Source organism: Chiloscyllium punctatum, chromosome 27, assembly GCF_047496795.1.
Source record: "Chiloscyllium punctatum isolate Juve2018m chromosome 27, sChiPun1.3, whole genome shotgun sequence".
Lineage (NCBI taxonomy): Eukaryota > Metazoa > Chordata > Chondrichthyes > Orectolobiformes > Hemiscylliidae > Chiloscyllium > Chiloscyllium punctatum.
This window is the reverse complement of record NC_092765.1, coordinates 45,040,005-45,060,301: the sequence shown is the minus strand read 5'-3', so window position 1 is coordinate 45,060,301 and position 20,297 is coordinate 45,040,005. Positions and strand designations below refer to the sequence as shown.

Genomic DNA, 20,297 nt, shown 5'->3' with positions numbered 1-20,297 from the left:
TGTTTAATGAAAATACCGACATTTGACAAGAAATAATGGGACAAACAACTTTTTCTGTTTCCTTCCTATTTGCCTTCAATTAATATTTCTTTGTGTCTGAACATCTCACTCCATTTCTGTTAGCTTGACTCTAAGGATCAGCATTTGTGACTACTGCAGTTCTGAAATAATGAAGAGAACGAGTAACAAATTCCCTAAAAGTTGACGTTATGTTCTGTTGTCCTCTAAGGCGCTACCTTTGAGTCATTCCTCTCGTCTGTTTCTGTAGGAGCGTTACGAAGCAGTGGTACAGCGCTCAACCAAGAAAACCTGGGCGGAGATCCGTCAGCAGCGGTGGTCCTGGGCTGGAGCACTGCCCCATACCCTGAGTGTGCACAGAGAGAGTGAGTACATTTGACAGAAAGTTGTTGAGTGGTTACCTCATGCTATTTGTTTTAAATAACCTTAACTGGCGTGGCCTCAAACAGTTTGAGTTGTGTTTTATGGACTTTTTCAATGGCTTTATTGTAACAGTGTTGAAGCAGATGCATGTGTGTGTAGATAACAGACTGCTGGAGACAATTAGATGTTTAGGCCTGTACATTGCTTGGTTCAGTGGTCAGGTAGAGGTTTCTATTGATTTTTGCTGTTTTGGTTGAGGGACGTCAGTGGCTAGGAACAGAACACTTCCTTCTGTACCCGGTACCACTGGAGAGCCATGCTCTCTGTGATTACGTTAGTGTTTTACGTGGAGCTTTCTGAACTGACTCTTGGTACTTTTTGACTATAGTAAGGATTTCCAAAACTGTGGTCAGGATAATGTGAATACTGTTTCAGAAGTAGCAGGGATGGATAGAGGGATGGTGCTTGGTTATGTGGCTACTTTGAGAGAGGTTTCTGCAGGTAGAGAGAGGGTTCGCCAAATTGAAGATGTTCAGGGACAGAGTTTGAAGGTCAAAGTGACAAAAAAATTGGGCCATTGATATAGACCAAAGTATTAGTCCATCCACCATTCACAAGTTTTATCTTAAATTCACATGTTCTCCATGGTCAGTGGGAATTAAGACCATATAGGAGTGGAAGTAAGGCCATTCGGCCCATCGAGTCCACTCCACCATTCAATCTTGGCTGATGGGCATTTCAGCGCCACCTACCATCACTCTCCCCCGTATCCCTTAATTCCTTGCAAGATTAAGGTTAGGGACATTACTGCTGCACTACAAGACTCCTTTAGCAGCCGAATACTCACATGTCAGCTATAATACTGGCTCAATTTGGGGCTAAGCTCCCTTTTGCTTTGTGCCCACACTCTGCTTTTACCCAAGAATTGAAAGGTGCCCACTGAGCCTCTCTCTCTCTCACAGATGATGGAACGGGAAAGGTTTTGTGTTCCTTTTACTCTAGATTGGGTTCCAGAGTTTGGTTTGAGAGAAGGAGGAAGGAGAGACTGCCCATCCATCAGTACATCCGTCTGCTCCATGTGCCACCCACCATCCCCAAGGAATTGTGATAACAATATTAGAGTGAGTCTCATTGCTGCAGCTTTGATATGCTTTGAATTAACCTGTTTGGTTTACCGTATGATGCAGTAATGATTTTAAATCCTGACTGTCTCCTATCCATTCAATGAGGTGAGTGACTCAGACAACCCTGCCTCTTTGCTAATAAGGTGATTATGATCTGAGCTGACAGCACTCAGTGAAGATAACGGAGCTGCTGGACACACCTTTTTACAAACAGTGGAAGGTTAATGAGATGAAATAAATGAAGGAAACAGAATTGTATTTCCACCAGGGATAGATATTAAATGAGAAATTCCTCACCAGATTCTTGAGGGGCAGCAGAATCTGTAACAGCTTTTCAAAGAAAAGAGTATAAATATCTGAAACCAATCCATTTATAAAAGAAGGTTACAAGAGTTTGGCACAATGAAGACTTTCTTAAAGTGTCGGAACTCCTGTTACTTTTTTATTCACTGTGGGACATTGGCGTCACTGGCTGGATCAGCATTTATTGTACATTCCCTGTTGCCCTTAAGAAGCTGCCCTCTTGAACCACTGCAGTCCATGTGCTGTGGGTTGACCCACAATGCTGTTAGGGAAGGAATTCCAGGATCTTGGCCCAGCGACAGTGAAGAACGGTGATGTAGTTCCAAGCCAGGAGGGTGAGTGACTTGGAGGGAAACTTAAAGGGAGTAGTGTTCCCATGTATCTGCTGCCCTTGTCCTTCAAAATGAAAGTGGCTGTGGGTTTGAAAGGTGCTGCCTAAAGACGTTTGGTGAATTTCTTCAGTGCGTTTTGTAGACAGTACACACTGCTGTTATTGAGCGTTGGTGATGGAGGGAGGAAATGCTTGTGGATGTAGTGCCACCCAGGGAGGCTGCTTTGACTTGGATGTTGTCAAGCTTCATGAGTGTTGTTGGAGTTGCACCCGTCCAGGCAAATGGGGAGTAATCCATCAGACTCCTGACTTGTGTCTTGTGGATGGTGTACAGGCTTTGGGGAGTCAGGAGTTGAGTTACTGGCTGCACGCTTCTGCTGGAGGAGTGAATGATCTCTCCGGCCCTGCTATTATGGATTATGGTGATAGACAACTCTGCTGATGATAATAGCCCATGTTTCCTGAAGATCTGTGTTTAGCTCTCGGACTTGACTTGTCCCATGCGACCGAACACATTATGCAATGGAAGTGAATGTGCCTAAAGAATGAGACTTGGTCCTTCAGGCTACCCTGTCTCTTTCTCTGCTGTAAACCTTAATCCCTTCAAATCACAAAAATGTTGATAAAATGCTGCTCATGCCCTCCAGGAAGAGACTACCAAAAGGCTTTGATGGCAAAATGACCAGTGCTCAGTGATTCATCATCAGTCAGGGACAGGAACACCAGTACCCATCACATCAAAGTAGCAACATGGGTGAGGCACCTAGAATTACAGATTGACCAGCAGCTGAACTGGGGAATGCAAAAGTTCAAAAAGTATTCCAGTAATGAACTGCAGGGCATGAGAAAGTGCACTTTATGGCAGTAATAGTCTGCATTGCTGACAGGTCAAAATTAAATAGGAGAAAGTGAGGACTGCAGATGCTGGAGATCAGGAAGAAGAAGGGCTTATGCCCGAAACGTCGATTCTCCTGCTCCTTGGATGCTGCCTGACCTGCTGCGCCTCTCCAGCAACACATTTTTCAGGTCAAAATTAAAGCCCACGGTAACTTCCAAACATAAAACCATGTCGTATTCAACTTCCCAGGGTTTTGTTTTTGTATTTTGATGATAGCAGTGGAATAGATTGGGGTGGAGTGATGTTATTGATCAATAATTTATGGAATAGGGGTCTCAGTGAGCGCTGTACAAAATGCAGCTTAGTGGTATGGGACATGTTCAGACAGCACACCATCAATAAGATCAAGAGACTCTTGCAAGTAAAATAAAACCCAAATTCCAGATGGACCAGTGCATCTAATATCCGTTGTTGTTATGTATCGCAGCAAATGATCCTACCCCATAATATGGTGATGACATCACGAACATTCCCTTAATGTTAGAAAGTTCTCGGTCCTTATCTTACTGAACTCTGTCCTCTTGCAGCATGACATGTTGAGTGCTACAATGCAACAGAATTCTTTGTTTGAGCCCAGATACACAAGTGCCTGTGATTTTGGTGTGCACGTGTAGGTACCAGAAGCTGGATAAAAGTTAATTGAATTCTTCAGTACCATGTCTCCTACTTATGTTACAGTAGCTAACATAGGTATCACAGCATCACATGGTAGGTCATAAGCTCTCACAGCTTATTATCACATTGTCCATCATAATCTGAAAATAAGATGTTGCACATTTAAGACACACGAGGAATTTCTCCTCTCATAGGGTAGCATATCCATAAGGACCCTCGCTAACTTTTACAGATGAACCATAGAAAGCATTCTATCCAGGTGCATAACAGCCTGGAATGGTAACTGCTCTGTCCAGGACCATAGAAACTACAGCAGGTGATGTGCACAGCCCAGACCATCATGGAAGCCAACCTCCCATCCATGGAATCCATTTACACTTCCTGTTGCTGCAGAAAGGCTACCAACATCATCAAAGACCCCTCCCACCCTGGTAATGCTCTCCTACAACCTCTTCCGTCAGATACAGAAGCTTGAATATGCACACAACAGGTTCAAGAACAGCTTCTTCCCTGCCATAATTAGATGGATGAATGGACTCTCTAACTTCAAATAACGTTAATCTTGCATCGCATGCCTCCTGGGTCGTGTAACCTTATGCCTCACTGTCTAAGCACTGTATGTTATGTATGTCCTTGCTCACTATGATCTGCCTGTCCTGCTCGCAAACAAAGCTTTTCGCTGTATACATGGTACACATGACTACAATAAATCAAATCGAATCTGTCGAATTCTTTACCACTGAGGGCTGTTGAGATTGGGGCCATTAAGGTTGAGACAGACAGATTTTTAATCAGGAGAGAATCAAGGGTTATGGGAAAAGGCAGGACAGTGGAGCTGAGAATGATCACATCAGCCATGATCTCATTGACTGGTGGAGCAGACTTCATGGGTTGATTGCCCTACCTCTCTCTCACGTCTTTAGATGGGTTTCACAACAAGCACATTTTTGTCTTTGCTGAACAGAGCAACTGGACAGTTGAGGGAGAAGCAACATTTGCAAGATATGAAAGAATTAGTGCACATCCTTCCCTTGATATTTTGTGTGGTTTCATTATTAAATTATCAGAGCTACAAGTTGTCATCAGAAGTTTCAAAAGATGATTTCTTTCTGAAACTGAAAATATCGCATCTGATCCCAAGTGGGATTCACCATAGTGACTGAGAGTGAATTTGATAAATCTTTGTGTCACATGTTGGAAACAATGAATTTGCTTTTGGGAATGTTTTGCTTGTGGTTAAAAATGACGCTTATAGGACTACATCATTCCGTAAATTGTGCCACATTGTGTTAACTTGAATGACTCGCGTTACTTTCTGGACATTTCAAAATGATGATGACTGACACCCACACACGGGTTCATGTCTTACCCTAACATAGCTCCCTTGATAGCCACAGGAGGTGTGTCAGGATGTGGCCAAACAGGTCAATTATTAAATCCTTCCAACACCATAGGTGGTCAGAGTGGGTGAGTTTCCTGGTCAGCCAGACCTGTGTGGTAGCTATAGAGCAATATCCTCACGGTGTTAAAAGACTCCTTTTACAGTCTGTGGGCCATGGGATGTATTTCATGGTGACTGCCCTTCCTCACTTTGAGAGACAGCCGGAAGAAAAAGAAGAAGATCTGACTCTCATTTTGGAATGCGTTTTTGAGCTTCCGTGGTCGAGCTATTTGCTGCCATGTCCGGTGAAGAAGCATACTGAAAGGAGATGGGAGTACAGGGTTACCTTAATGGAGCTGAAGAAAGATGGGAGGAATTTCAAGAAGAGCATAAATGCCCCATACACTGATCAGGAGAAGCATCCATTTCTATATATAAGATAGAATGCGTGTAATTTATAATGACTCATAAAGAAGTTATCTCTGTTTATCTTTAATTAGAAAACAGTCCAGCTCAGGTGCAGACTGATCTTCCTCATTGTTTATTTAGCTTTCCATATTATAGGCATGGGAATTCTCATTTCCTAATCCTTGGGTGGCACAGTGACTCAGTGGTTAGCACTGCTGCCTCACAGCACCAGGGACCTAGGTTCAGTCCCAGCCTCTGGTAACTGTCTGTGTGGAGTGTGCACATTTTCCTTGTCTCTGTGTAGCTTTCCTCTGGGTGCTCCAGTTTTCTCCCACAGTATAACGATATGTAGGTCAGGTGGATTGGTACTAAAGTTGCCCAAAGTCTCCAGGAATGTGCAGGTTAGATGGGTTAGCCGTGGGAAATGTAGGGTTACAAGAATAGGTATGGGCTGGTCAGATGCTCTTCAAAGAGTCAGTGTAGACTTGATGGGCTGAGTGGCCTGCTTCCACACTGTAGGATTCTAAACTGATTCTTGAGATTATGAAACACCACAACAGTCTGCTAATGCTTGACTGGGAATTTATTGTAACCTCACTGGGCGTTGTCTGAGCTGCTCCTTCCTGAGGCCCATTCTCACTCCTCCTTGCAGGGGTTTGTTTGTGTTCCTCCAACTGTGTGTGTGTGTGTGTGTGTGTGTGTGTGTGTGTGTGTGTGTGTGTGTGTGTGTGTGTGTGTGTGTGTGTGTGTGTGTGTACCCCACAGCCCCTGGGCCTCCCAGCTCCAGCCCATATTCCTCAGTTTTCTGTATTTGCTCTTCTTTGGGAATCCTAGAAATTCCAAGACCAAAGGAGATCATTCGACCCATCAGGCCTGTACTAGCTCTTTGAAGGTTTTATCTGTTTATCCTCATTCCTCAGCCCTTTTCTAGTTGTCATGATGACTTTTATCTTTTTCGTATTAATCCGTTGAAGGTTTCTGCTGACTCTATTTCAAAGTCCTTTTCAGGCCTGTATTCCAGATCATGCCAGTTGGCTGAGTTTAAGGAAAATCTCCTTCTCTCTCATCTTGTTCTTTTGCTTATTATCTCCAATTTGCGTCCACTGCTCACTGAGCTTCAGACCAGAAATGGTTTCTTCTTATTCACTCCATCAAAGGTCCTCAGACAGAGCAATTAGCATTTCTGAGCTGATCAGACATAACATGGCATTGAACTCAGTAACTGGGCGGACAGTGAAAGCTTGCCTACACCTTCGGATAACAGACAGCACCCTCAGAGTAAGCTGTCACCATAGAAACTTGCACTTTGCAATCACTTCACGCTAAATAACTCAATAGGCAAGTCTTGCCATCCTGAACACAATATGCAGGACCAGAGACAAATCATACAAACTTTCAGATCACTATAATGCCTAACTGACACAGCCTGGCTAACTTTGTTCCTGTATCCTTCAAGTATATATGACACTGTTGGCTAGTGAATCTATTTACAATTAATTGTTATGGACAAGGGCAGCGTAAGCAGAGGAACACCGCAGCGCGCGCACGCACGCGCACTCTCTCTCTCTCTCTCTCTCTTTCTCTCATACACACCATCTCTCTTTCACACACACACATTCACTCATACTCTCACTTACTCACACTCTCACTCACATTCACACTCGCTCTCACACACACTCTCTCACTCCCCGAAATAGGACAATAAGTCAGCAGCCCATATCCCACGAAAGAATAAAACTAAGCTATGCTTAATGCTCAAATAATGTAGTAATGTGCTATATTTTATCTATAGAGGTATAGACTATTGAAAACACATAATCATCCATTTATCTTGGGAGGAGAGATTATAATTACATGGACAGACTGGAGAAACTCCTGTTGTTTCTCTTTGAGCTGCAAAGGCTTACAGCAGGTTTAAAGAGATGTTTAAAATCAGAGGCCGTTTGATAAACAAATGAAATAGAGACTGCAGCGTGTGAAAGGCTGCTAACGAGAGACTGGCAAAAAGATGAGAACTGAAATGAGGGAGCTGCTTTTCCAAATATTGAGTGAGTAGGATTTGGAAAGCGCTGCCTGACAGAATGGGAGATACAATACAATCGTGATCTTCAGAGAGAATTTATAAGCACTTCAAAGAGAAAAATGCTGGCAATATGGGGACAGAATGGGACTAAATAGATTGCCCCTTTTAACAAGCAATAATGCTACGACAGATTCTTTTGTAAAATTCTACTTCATGGTAATTTTGAACATTTCAATTAAATCTCCCCAGAACCTTCTCCGCTAGAATAAGAACCATGTCAGCTTCAATGGTCTCACCATATAATTGAGCTGCTCTATCCATGGTATCATTCTGGAAGGTTTGCTTACATCCTGTCCTTCCTATAATGTGGTGCACAGGGTAGGACATTAGACTTCAGCTCAAGCCAGACCAGTGATTTAAAACTTCCTTGGTTTTGTACTCTGTCCCTCTATTTATAAAGCCCAGTATCATGTGTGCCAAATTAACACCAACTTGTTCCTTTACACGCCGAAGATTTGTAAATGTGAATCTGTCCCTTGTATCTCCTTTCCTTCACTCTCTATAAAATTATACCAAGAAATTGATGTTGTCTACCCAACAGAGTATGTCGGTGGGCTCCCTTTAGTCCTCGATGAATTGGTCCCCTTTTATCTCAGGCTTGGCATAACCAGGAACTGCTAACCTGGTCTTGAAATGAGAGTGCCCTTTTACCTGTTAAATGAGGCAATGTTCTAACCATTGAGGCTACATGCTAAAAAGCCATTTTCTGCTCCTGAGAAGGAGAATGATGGTTCAAAACTTGGGATGCAATTGCACGATAAAGTGGGACCAACACGAACGGGGCCCATTTGGTTTCCCTGTTGAGAGTGACTGTGGAGCTGCTTTTGGCGCCTCCTGGTGCTTGGTTATAAAATGACACTGATAGGAAGAGGTGCACAATTACCCTGGCTGTCCTGTTGATGGTTGGATTGGTTGAGGGGGAGCGGGAGAAAAAAAAGAGCATCCGACATACATCAAACTGATAGAAACATAACAAATAGGAGCTGGAGTAGGCCATTCAGCCCTTTGAATCTGCTCCACCATGCAATATGATCATGGCTGATCATGCAACTCTGTACCCTGTTCCTGCGCTCTCCCCATCTCTTTGATCCCTTGAGTCCTAAGAATTATATTGAACTTCTTGGAAATATTCAGATTTTTAGCTTCAAGCACTTAAGGTTGGCAGAGAATTTCATAGACTGGCCATTCTCTGGGTGAACAATGGTGGTTTCATTCTCTATGTATTCAGTGATGGTATTAGATACAGCATATGAAGCCATTGAATGACGCCGGGGTGGTGGGTAACCTCATGTTTGTACCTTGCTGGACAAGCTGTGCCTGGGTGAAGCTGATTGACTATCATCCTGATGAGTAACCATTCGCCAAGGATAAATGGGAGCTCCTGTGACCCTCCATTGTGAACAATATAGCAATCCAACCTGGAAACATTGACAACTGACATCTCGCAAACTGGAATCCCAGTGGGGAGACAGATGGGGAAAATACCTCAAATACACTTATGCTTTTTCAAGATATCATGTATATGCATTTGCACATACCTAGGACTTGCTCACTTGCTGTGCATTGAGTGAACTTTTTTTCTGAAGTGACTTCAGATGTTCAAGATGAGAAACGTGGCAGCCAGCCAGAACAATGGGGGGGGTGTCCCCTGACACTTTCCTGAGATGGTGCCACCGAATCCTTTATGGGAGAGGTCACACACAGGGCCGCATTTTCAAGGATCCTCTAGAAGATGCAGCTCTTCTTGACTTCGACAGTGGAGTGTCAGCCTAGACATTGTATTATCTCTGAATGGATTTAACATTCAGATTTTACTGCGCAAGACCTGCACACATAGGACATGATGCATATTTGGCTCCAGCTGGGGGGGGTTTTAAATCTGATGTGGCAATGCTTATGTTATCCGTCATAACATCAGAAACTGGGTGTGGATATTGTGGTACTGAAGAATCCAACAGACTTTTATTACAGCTGACTATTATCTATAAACATTACAGTTCTCAGACACCTAATTGTCTGAGCTAATATTAGTCTACAACAGACTGATTTGAGGTAAGACAGTGAGTGACCTTTCTAGCCTCTGGTCACATGCAGTGATGACATCAGGATCATGGCTCTTAAAGGTACCTGGACAGACTGACTGTGAGACCTAACTCAACACGTTCAGCAGCCAAGATGTGACACCTCATATGCTATTACTGATTAGGAAGAGGTAGTATTGAGATGGGGACTGGGGGAAATCAGGTCCATTGATGGGGTTGGGGTAAGTCTGGGTTTGGTGAAGGTGAGGTGTCAGGATAGGCGTGTTGAGTCTGCAAGAGGGTGTTGAAGGTGTCATGGTCCCGGGGGTGTAAGGTCAGTGTGTGAGGTGTAAGGGGTCCATAGGAATTGTAGTCAAGGGTGTGTGAGGCAATATGTGGTCTGATTAATAGGTACTCAGGAATTAGAATGTATATTTAATAATCTAACTTTTTCTGAGTAACTATTTTACTTAATTTAGTCATAGCGAAGAACAGCATCAAAGCAGACCACTTGGTCCAAGTCGTCCATGCTGACCAGATATCCTAACCTAATCTAGTCCCATTTACAAGCATTTGGCCCATATCCCTCTAACCCCTTCCTATTCCAGTACCCATGCAGATGCCTTTTAAATATTGTGATTGTACCAGCCTCCACCACTTCCTCTGGCAGCTCATTCCATACACTCACCACACTCTGCATGAAAACATTGTCCCTTATATTCCTTTTATATCTTTCCTCTCTCTCATTAAACCTATGCTCTCCAGTTCTGGACATCCCTGCCCTGGGAAAAAGACTTTGGGTAATCACCCTTTCATGCCTGTCATGATTAAGGTCACCCCTCAACCTCTTCTGCTCCAGGGAAAACAGCCCCAGCCTATTCAGTCTCTCCCTATAACTCAATCCCTCCAACCCCAGCAACATCCTTGCAAATATTTTCTGAATCCTTTCAAATTTCACAACATGCTTCCTACAGCAGGGAGACCAGAATTGAACACAATATTCCAAAGTGGTCTAACCAATGCCCTGTAGAGCAGCACCATGACATTCCAACTCCTGTACTCAACACATCAACCAGTAGAGGCAGGTGTACCAAATGCCTTCTTCACTATCCTATCTACCTGTGACTCCACTTTCAAGGAGCTATGAACCTGCACTCCAAGGTCTGTTTGTTCAGCAACACTCCCTGGGACCTTACCATTAAGTGTATAAGTTCTGCCCTGATTTGCCTTTCCAAAATGCAGCACCTCACATTTATCTAAACTGAACTCCATCTGCCACTCCTTGGCCCATCTGATCAAGATCCTGTTGTAATCTGAGGTAACCTTCTTCGCTGTCCACTACACCTCCAATTTTGATGTCAGCTGCAAACTTAATAAGCATTCCTCCTATATTCATATCCAAGTCATTTATAGAAATGATAAAATGCAAAACTTAATTGGAATCATCTGAAATCTTTGATTTAAATGGTTACTTTTAGTAAGTTCTAGGCTTTGATTAATTTCCCAGTGGAAAATTCAATTTTCCTTTCAATTCCTTTGGAGAGTGCAAGAGTGGAGCTTCCATAGAATCCCTATGTGCAAATCCCATTGACACCTGTATAATGACTGACTGACCAGTGGAAAATCTGCTTCTGTGGTCATCTTAGATAAAGTAACCTTGCAATATTAAAAACCGTGGAGTGTGAGTGGGAAAGTAAAAACTAGGGGGAATACTATTGAGCCAGCCAACTCAAAAAGTCTTATTCTAGACTGCAGCAGTATCGGATTTTTCCAAGTTATAACGTTTTCACAGAGTTGTTATAGAGTAGAATCACACTGAGGCCAGTACAAGTAAATATTATGGCTCACTTCTTATTTTCTATTCTGCATCTGAGAAATTTAGTGATTCCTTAATTACTGTTGGTTACAGATCTTTGTCCAACACCTTTACACTGCCCCTAGTGTCAGCACAGTGTTGGGAGAGGGCACCAAAATGATTGACGGGTTGGCAAGAGAGGTGGGCAGTCAAGGTGGTGAGTTGGTTAAGTTTACAGCAACTGCACTTATTCCAGCGGCAAAAGTGAGGACTGCAGATGCTGGAGATCAGAGTCAAGATTAGAGTGGTGATGGAAAAGCACAGTAGGTCAGGCAGCATCCGAGGAGCAGGAAAATCGACTTCATCATTCCTGATGAAGGGCTCCTGCCCGAAATGTCGATTTTCCTGCTCCTCGGATGCTGTCTGACCTGCTGTGCTTTTCCGGCACCACTCTAATCTTGACTCTTATTCCAGGGGTACACAGGGCACTTGCAGTCTTGGCCTTTTGGCTGGACCAACAAAGATTGAGAGGGAAAGAGTTTTGACTATGACTGACTGCTCAATGCAAACATCAGGCTAGTGTGAAGTTTATCAGCACTTCCCATATATCTCCAGGGCAATTGGTTGCAAGTTGGCATGCAATGTCCAAACCAGATCTCGGGTGTTCATGAACCATTCTTCACACAATTCTGAAATCTCAAAAGGCTTTCAGTGCCCGGGGTCAATCGCAGTTTCAAAAACTGCGATCAATTGTTTGATAAGGATATTGAGGATTATGAGGTAAAGGCATGTCAGTGAAGCCTATAGCAAGACTTGCATTTATATGGTGCCCCTCTAGACTTCAGGCCATCTCAAAGCATTTTACATCCAGTGTTTTCAGAATGATGGGTCTACTCGCATTCCTATTCCAGTCCGTTTATAGTGAGGCCACATTTGGCATATGGATTAGGCATTCTCCAGGCAGAAGGATGTTGATGTGTGGGAGAATGTTTGGACCACTGAAGGAGATGGTCCATCCCTGCCCCGGCAGCCTTACCAACAGCAAGAGAGAAGAGCTCTTAAGAAGATTCTGGCACTGGGTGTCAGGATTCATGAAGAGAGGGAGTCACAGTGGACTGAGATTGAGAGAGGCAGTGACCCCCTCATGTCGATAGCCAAAGCTGAGTTAATGTGAACTATATATCGGACTGAGATTGTAGACTCAGAATTTGAGGAATAAGTGAGACCAAGGATCACTGCTGGAGTGCTGGCTGGTCTAGAAAAAACATTCAGTGCTGTTGATCGATTTCTACGTGTTTACATCTAATTGGGAGTTACGTTGGATGTTATAGTGTTGACAGCAATTGGGATGATAAGATTAAACAGTAATTGTGCAGTGAGGGTTAGTCGTAGTTGGAGAACAACAGTTGAACAATGGCAATGTCACAATGTAATATTCCAGAATTTTCTTTGATTTGATTGAGATGTTGGATAGTTCTTTTCCAAGCTCCATTCTTGGGGAGGTTGAAATGTCTGATGTAAATATTTTGAGGAAAGGTTGAGAATGATTGGCCAAATGGTGGCCTTGTTCTGACGCTACAAATTCAGTATATCCTTAAATGAATGATGCCATCTTCAAAACCTTTCATCCTCTCCTCCCGCCCCCTCATTCATATAGCTCCTCCATCCTTCCCATCCCCACCATCTACACTGTTCCTTCCCAGCACAATCTGAAGTCTGCCCCAGAGGTGCTCATTCGAGGAAGACTCAATGGTATTTTTTTCTCTCCTCTTTGTCTCTCTGTCCTGTCTCTCCATTTTCTTCCAGGGTCAGAGGGTTGCTCTCTCTCGGCTGTCAATCTACCCAAACATGTGGATTCTATGTTAAACAAAAGACTCTCCAAGTCCTCAGCCACACTCTGGAATTCCCCCAGCAGAAGTATGGAAGCTTTCATTGTTCCCCTTCTTTCCCCCCCGTCTCCCCTCCCCCACCCCGAGACACCAAGGAGCCTTCTCCAGGGCTGTTAACTTTCCGACTATTCTGATCCGGAACAGTCGCTGAAATTCCTGACTACAAAACTGACAGTCACAATAATACGTAGGGTTTTGTAATTGAAAGGGGCAGTGTTGAATGGTCTGTGGTGTTTTTCTCAGCACCTAGACTGCTTCACATAGAAGATTATAAACCAACATTTCCCCTTTTGTAGGAATGCTGAGTGTTTGCCAGAATCTCATGCTTTTATTCAGAACCACAGATGACTTTGATTACTGTCCCTTACGTGGCAACCTTGCTGAAAATTAACAGCCCTGAGTCTCCCTCTGGTTGTAGTGGCTCAGTGAAGCTGGATAGTGTACTGGGCCAGAGATGTTTGTGGCTCGCTGCTGTGTTACAATATAGTAGCTTTCACCAGCCAGCAGAGAGTCACACAAGGTTTGGGGACAATTGGGCAGTTGTGGTGATGGTGGGGGGTGGGGGGTGGGGGGGGGGAAGCGGTGAGGGAGGTGGGTGCACAGAAGTGCATGGAAATTGCACATCCTTTTTTGTCACAGGCAATAGGCAGTGGTCCAGGGCCGCCTTGGTATAGCGGCTTGTATCATCACCGGTGACAGTGGTCGAGGTGTGCTGAGGAGTCGGTGCTGAGGCAGAGTGTTCCCATCACCAGTCTCATCTTTCCATCAGGAGGCCATAACAAATAGGGGCAAGAGTAGGCCATTTGGCCCCTCGGACCCTTTTCTGCAAATCCATAACATCAGTAGTGATCTGATTGTGACCTCACCTCCCTCCGCCATAACCCTTGCCTCTGCCTAACTTGGTCTTAAATATTTTCAATGATCCAGCCTCCAAAGACCAATGATTTTCTGAAAGTGAAAAATTCTTCCACATCTCCACCTTCAGTGGGAGATCTCTTATTTTTAAATTGGGAGTGGCCCTAGTTCTAGAAACATCCATGAGAGAGCGCATTCTCCAAAGCTGAGAGCATCTACCCTGTCGCAGCACCCCCTCCTCAGAACGCAATGTGTCTCAATCAATTGATTGTTTTTCCTACCCAGAGTGATACCTCTGCTGCATGTTTCACTGTGAGGGGGCGAAGGAGCTGTGTGATGTCTGGTTGAAATGGAGTGTGCTGTGTGTCAGGAGCATGCTAACATTGACTGACCGCTTGTTTTTCTTTGCTGAAAGACAAAAGTGTGGAAATAGAAGAAAGAGTTTGTTACAAAAAAAATGTTTTGCATTGTTTGTTTGTTGAGGGAATGTAGCCAGTTGCTCCCAGGCCTCTGTACTGCAAAAACACAATCCACCTCGCATCATGGGGGCGGACTTCAATCTCAAATGGACTGTCATTAGGAGAGACCAGGAGGTGTCAATGGGAAGTTAAAGGCACACCATTATTGGTGAGTGTGCTAGATCACAGTGACAGGATCCTAGAGTTAGTGTGTGAAAGATCAGTGTGATAAATCATCTTCACTAACACTGGGATCCTGTCACTGTGATCGATCTTGCTGTCTAACATTGGGATCCTATCAATACAATTGATCACTCTCACTAATGCTGGGATCCTATCAGTGTGATCAATCACAATCTCGAACATTCTGATTGTGTCAGTGTTTTGAGGATCCGGCGTTATGAGAACAATTGATCACACTAATAAGATTGTGGTGTTAGAGAGTGTGATTGATCATTTGTATTGATAGGATCCCATTGTTATGAGAAATATTGATCAAACTGATAGGATCATAGTGTTAGAGAGTGTGATTGATCACACTGACAGGATCACAGTGTTAGAGATTATGATTGATCACCCTCACTAACGCTGGGATTACACCGAGCAATCTGGAAGGACAGCTGAGCTAATCCACTCTGACCTACTCGCTGATCCTGCCTCAGTGATATCTGGGAACACTGACCATGCCATTCTGCAGGCACTGGTGGTGTTGGTCTGTGATGGAGCTGCCATTGCCCCGATCCATGGTCAGATTTGGCACTAGCCCTGCCCTGTGGCACTGCATGGCCATCTGGCAGTGCTGACCGTCCGAGTGTCTGTTTGGCATTAATTCGAGGAGATTGATTTTCAATCACTGGTAAAAGAGCCAAAGATGCACTTAGCACTTCCACTCAGCAACGTAGAATAGTTTGCTCAAGTAATGGTGAAAGCAGATTCAATAATAATCTAAAATGGGAATTTGATTAAATATTTAAGAAAAGGAAAATAATTATTGGGCACAAGGGAATGGAACCAACTGGACAACTATTATACAGGTTTGACACATATACCATGCACTGATTGTCCTCCATGGTGCTGTAAGATTTGACTCGAAAGTCAGGGGAGGGGGAACTCTGACTAAATGACAGATGCTGAGATTGAATTCCATCCTTTGCATCCTTCCCAGCTGGTTTCCGTGTGTATCAGACATTCCTGGGATCTGCTGCCTTCCATGTTTTATCACTGCTGTGTCAGTCTGGCTCGGAGTGGGCTAGTCTGACAGATCCCCCAGTATTGCTCAGTATTGCCCCCTGCTCCTACCTGCTTCTGGTCCCAGAGTCTGAACACTGACAATGGTCTTGTCTTCCTGCAGCTCGCCGTTTGCAGCTGAGCCCCTGGGAGAGCAGTATCGTGGACCGTCTGATGACTCCGACCCTGTCCTTCCTTGCCAGGAGCAGGAGTGTCGCTGTTTTAACGGGTAATGGCCGAGATCCAGGTTTGTACACACATTGATCTGACATGCTTTTATATGACATGGTTTGGAAGGGACTTTGGTCAGACACTTCTGTTAAAAAGTGAAAATAACATTTTATCCAATCATTATCCTCTCCCCTCCTCTGCCATCTGTCTGTCTATCTGTCTGTCTATCTATCTATCTGTCTACCTATGTGTCTGTCTATCTATCTGTCTGTCTATCTATCTATCTGTCTATCTATGTGTCTGTCTATCTATCTGTCTATCTGTCTGTCTATCTGTCTGTCTATCTATGTGTCTGTCTGTCTGTCTATCTATCTGTCTGTCTATCTGTCTGTCTATCTGTCTATCTGTCTATCTATCTATCCATCTATCCATCTGTCTGTCTGTCAATTTATCTATCTGTCTGTCGATCTCTTTGTGTCCATTATTTCTTTCTGACTATCTCTTGTGCTCTGCCTCACTGTCTCTGCCTCTCAACTACCTTACTTTTCCTCTTTATGCCTCATTGTTTTTCCCCTTGTATTTGTGTTCATTTAATCTATTCTCTCAACCTTTTATCCTTCTGTTTTTGTCTATCTCTGTTTTCCTTTTCCCCTCTGTCATTATATTTGACCTCTTTTCTACTCTGTTGTATCTTATTTTATTCCTTCTTCACTTCCTGCACCACACCGTCTCCTTTTCCATTTGACTCCCTCCCTGTTCCCCACATGATCCATTTGCTACCTCCCCATCTCTATCTCTCCCCCATTGCTCTGAATTCCCTCACTGTTTCCCTCCCTGATACCTCCTCGCTGCCCTTTTCTCGCTCTCTCTCTTTATTTCTGTGAATTTTCTAGTTGTTCCTCTCTGTCCCCGATCGTCCTCAGCCAGCCCAATAGCTCCAAGCAGTGGCAAAACCCCTCACAGATGCTCGAATCGATGGAGATCTGCTCTCAGCACGCCGGATATCTTAGGCCGACACAAGACTGATCTCCCTCTGGTGAGTAGTCCTGGAACTGAGAGAAATGAGAAGGCTTCACTGGGGAAGGGACTGTAAATCTTGGGTCATTTTACAGCCACTGTATAACGTCTTCTAAATCCTCAATAGCAGTAAATCAGACTAAATTTTTCATCTTTTGATGAGGAATTAATTATTGATGGCTTTGAATTGAAATAAAATTAGCTTTATTGTCACGTGCTCACATGAGTACAGTGAAAAATTTACAAATTGCCACGTACGCCACCATCTTTAGATGTAGATATGGGTTTATTGTCATGTGTACTCAAGGACAGGGTACAAGTGTACAGTGAAAAGTGTCTAATGTCACCACACACATGGCATCATCTTAGGTACAAAGGTACCTGGGTACAGATTATTGAGTACAAATTCTTAAGAGAAATAAAGAAATAAAAGTCCAGCAGGACAAAACTTCAAAAAGTACAAAATCATAGTAATAAATTAGAAAAATACAGAAAAAGAAGTTTAGAATTTCAATTCAGTTTTGTCTTGCCTATTGCTCTTGAAGTTGTTATGTCCTTGCTCAGTTCCACAAATAGTCTCCATCATTGAGCCATTGTCACTTTGTGAGAGCCTGAACTACATGCAACCAAGGGGCAGAATCGATAATTCCGTCCTTTCAGCCTACTTCGCCATTTAATAAAATCTGTTTGTGTTTTGAATTCCACATTCCCTACTATGTTAGATAACCCTTGAATCCTCTGCCTAACAAGAATCTATCTGCCTGTGTTTTAAAACATGCTTAACCATCCAACATTCCACAGACACAAAGCTCTCGGAGGGGAAACATTTCTCCTCATCTCTGCCTGAAAGGGGTGACCTTGGATTTTTAATTAGTGCTCACTATTTCTGGATTGACCCACAAGCAGAAAGATCCTTTCCGTATCCATCTTGTGAAGACTATTGAGGATCAGATACACTTCATCCCAATCACTCCTCACTGTTCTCAATGCTGCTGGTAACCAGCCCAGCCTGTCTAATCCACTCATTCCAGGTATCAATCTAATCAACTTCCTCCAAATGTGCGTACATCCTTCTTTAAATAAGGAATTTGAGGTGTGAACTATATTACTGTTCCTTCTTTACCGCTGGGTCAGAGCCCGGGAATTCCCTGACATACGGTGAAAAGCAGTGCTTTGAGGAAAGCTGTGGAGGGAAACAAATGAGGATCAGTTTGGTTCATTTGTAGCCTGTGTCCTCTGCATTAGAAAGTAGTGGGTTCAAGTTCAAGTCTCACTCCAGGGACAGAATCAAAGCTGACTCTTGCCTGCAGCACTGCGGAGGGTTACGGCACTGCAGAGGGATACGGCACTGCGGAGGGATACGGTACTGCGGAGGGGTACAGCACTGCGGAGGGATACATCACTGCAGAGGGGTACGGCACTGCGGAGGGATACGGTACTGCGGAGGGATACAGCACTGTGGAGGGGTGCAGCACTGCGGAGGGATACAGTACTGCGGAGGGGTACGGCACTACGGAGGGGTACAGCACTGCGGAGGGATACGGTACTGCGGAGGGGTACGGCACTGCGGAGGGGTACGGCACTGCGGAGGGGTGCAGCACTGCAGAGGGATACAGCACTGCGGAGGGGTACGGCACTGCGGAGGGGTACAGCACTGCGGAGGGGTACGGCACTGCAGAGGGGTACAGCACTGCGGAGGGATACAACACTGCGGAAGGATACAGCACTGCGGAGGGGTACAGCACGATGGAGGGGTGCAGCACGATGGAGGGGTACGGCACTGCGGAGGGATACAGCACTATGGAGGGGTACAGCACGATGGAGGGGTACAGCACTGCGGAGGGGTACGACACTGCGGAGGGGTACGGCACTGCGGAGGGGTGCAGCACTGCGGAGGGGTACAGCACTGCGGAGGGGTACGGCACTGCGGAGGGATACCGCACTGCGGAGGGGTACGGCACTGCGGAGGGGTGCAGCACGATGGAGGGGTGTAGTACTGTCAGATGTTAAACTGATGCCTTGTCCTCCAATTCTGGTTGTTCCGGTAAATGGAGAAGGTGCTGTGGTCTTTTTGTAAGATCCGCCAGGAGCTCTCTGAGTCCTGTTTATCATTTCCCCCACAATGTACACCCATGCCAGAGAAATTGGTATTTTCATTTGATGGCTGCTTTAGGGATCCTGTTCTGTGCTGGCTGCTGTGCTGACTGACATTACAGTGGTTCCTGTTGTTCTGATGCCAGCTGAGCGTAATGCTGAACAAGTTAAATTCCAGAATAAAACATGGCTCGATACTCTGTAAGGTGTTTGGTTTTGCACTTCTTTACCATTATGGTCAGTCATTGGCAGCCTCTTGTGAAGATGATCAATGTACTTTTAACAAAAAACATCAAATTTTATTACACGCAGAAAAAGGCAAAAATGCAGTTTGGAAAGATCTTATCAAAAACAGCAAAAGAGATTGATTCAATCTTTGTCTTGCCATCAATATCCCTTTACACTCAACCCCAGTAAACTATCACTCTGAAATTCACTTTAAAATGTTTTATTCAACTTACAAGGTGACAGGTGTTCCCTTTTGGAGACTCCCTGCACAATCTACCTGAAGTGATTATCTTCATTTTTGTCTCTCCCTCAGACTCAGCCAGCCCACTGGCCTTTCTGACTGAATTGCAAGAATAAGTAAATTAGTGTTGCTAAAACAATTTAAGATTTCTTACCAGCTCTGATGGCCTGGAAACTACCAGAAACATTTTTGCTGGGATGAAACCCTTACCAAACTGGACTTGTTTGTGTCAAGGTGAACTTGCTTCTGGGCCCCTTCTCTCTCTCTTTTCTCTCTCTATCTCTTTCCCTGTCTCTCCCCCCCCCCCCCCCGTCTCTCCTCCCTCTCTTTCCCCCCTCTCCCTTCCCCCCTCTCTCTTCACCCCTCACTCTTCACCCCTCACTCTTCCACCCTCTTCCCCCCTCTCTCTTCCTCCCTCTCTCTTCCCCCTCTCTCTCCCCCCTCTCTCCCTCCCCTTCTCTCTCTCTCCCCCCCCCCACTCTCCCACTCTCTTTCTATCTTTGGGTTATAAAACACTCAGTCCGTAAACACTGATGTCCCCTGAGTGCTGTTCTGTTATCTAAAGTCATATGATTTCTTGGAAATGCTGTTTAGATCTCAGCTGTTAAATCCTTACTTTCTGACCTTTCTAAAAAAAAATGACCTTCACAGAACTAAAACCAAAAACCTATTTCCCTGTACCTTAGAATCCAAGTTTCCAAGCGATAAGAATATATTATTAACTTTCATCATTCAACTTTCAAGCAGACCAAACACAGCCAGAAACCCTAACCATCT

At 44.4% G+C, this 20,297-nt stretch overlaps 1 protein-coding gene across 4 annotated transcripts in view; it reads left to right on the top strand.

The window, feature by feature from the left end:
- Positions 1–20,297, top strand: part of map7d1a (MAP7 domain containing 1a) — a 237,264-nt gene that overhangs the window by 169,419 nt on the left and 47,548 nt on the right. For 2 of the 4 annotated variants that reach the window (XM_072548589.1, XM_072548592.1), the window contains exons 5-8: positions 269–383; positions 13,147–13,257; positions 15,894–16,016; positions 16,834–16,976. In XM_072548589.1, coding sequence (XP_072404690.1) covers positions 269–383; positions 13,147–13,257; positions 15,894–16,016; positions 16,834–16,976 — 492 coding nt within the window. The remainder of the gene's footprint in view (positions 1–268; positions 384–13,146; positions 13,258–15,893; positions 16,017–16,833; positions 16,977–20,297) is intronic. The other 2 variants (XM_072548590.1, XM_072548591.1) reach the window with 2 other exon arrangements.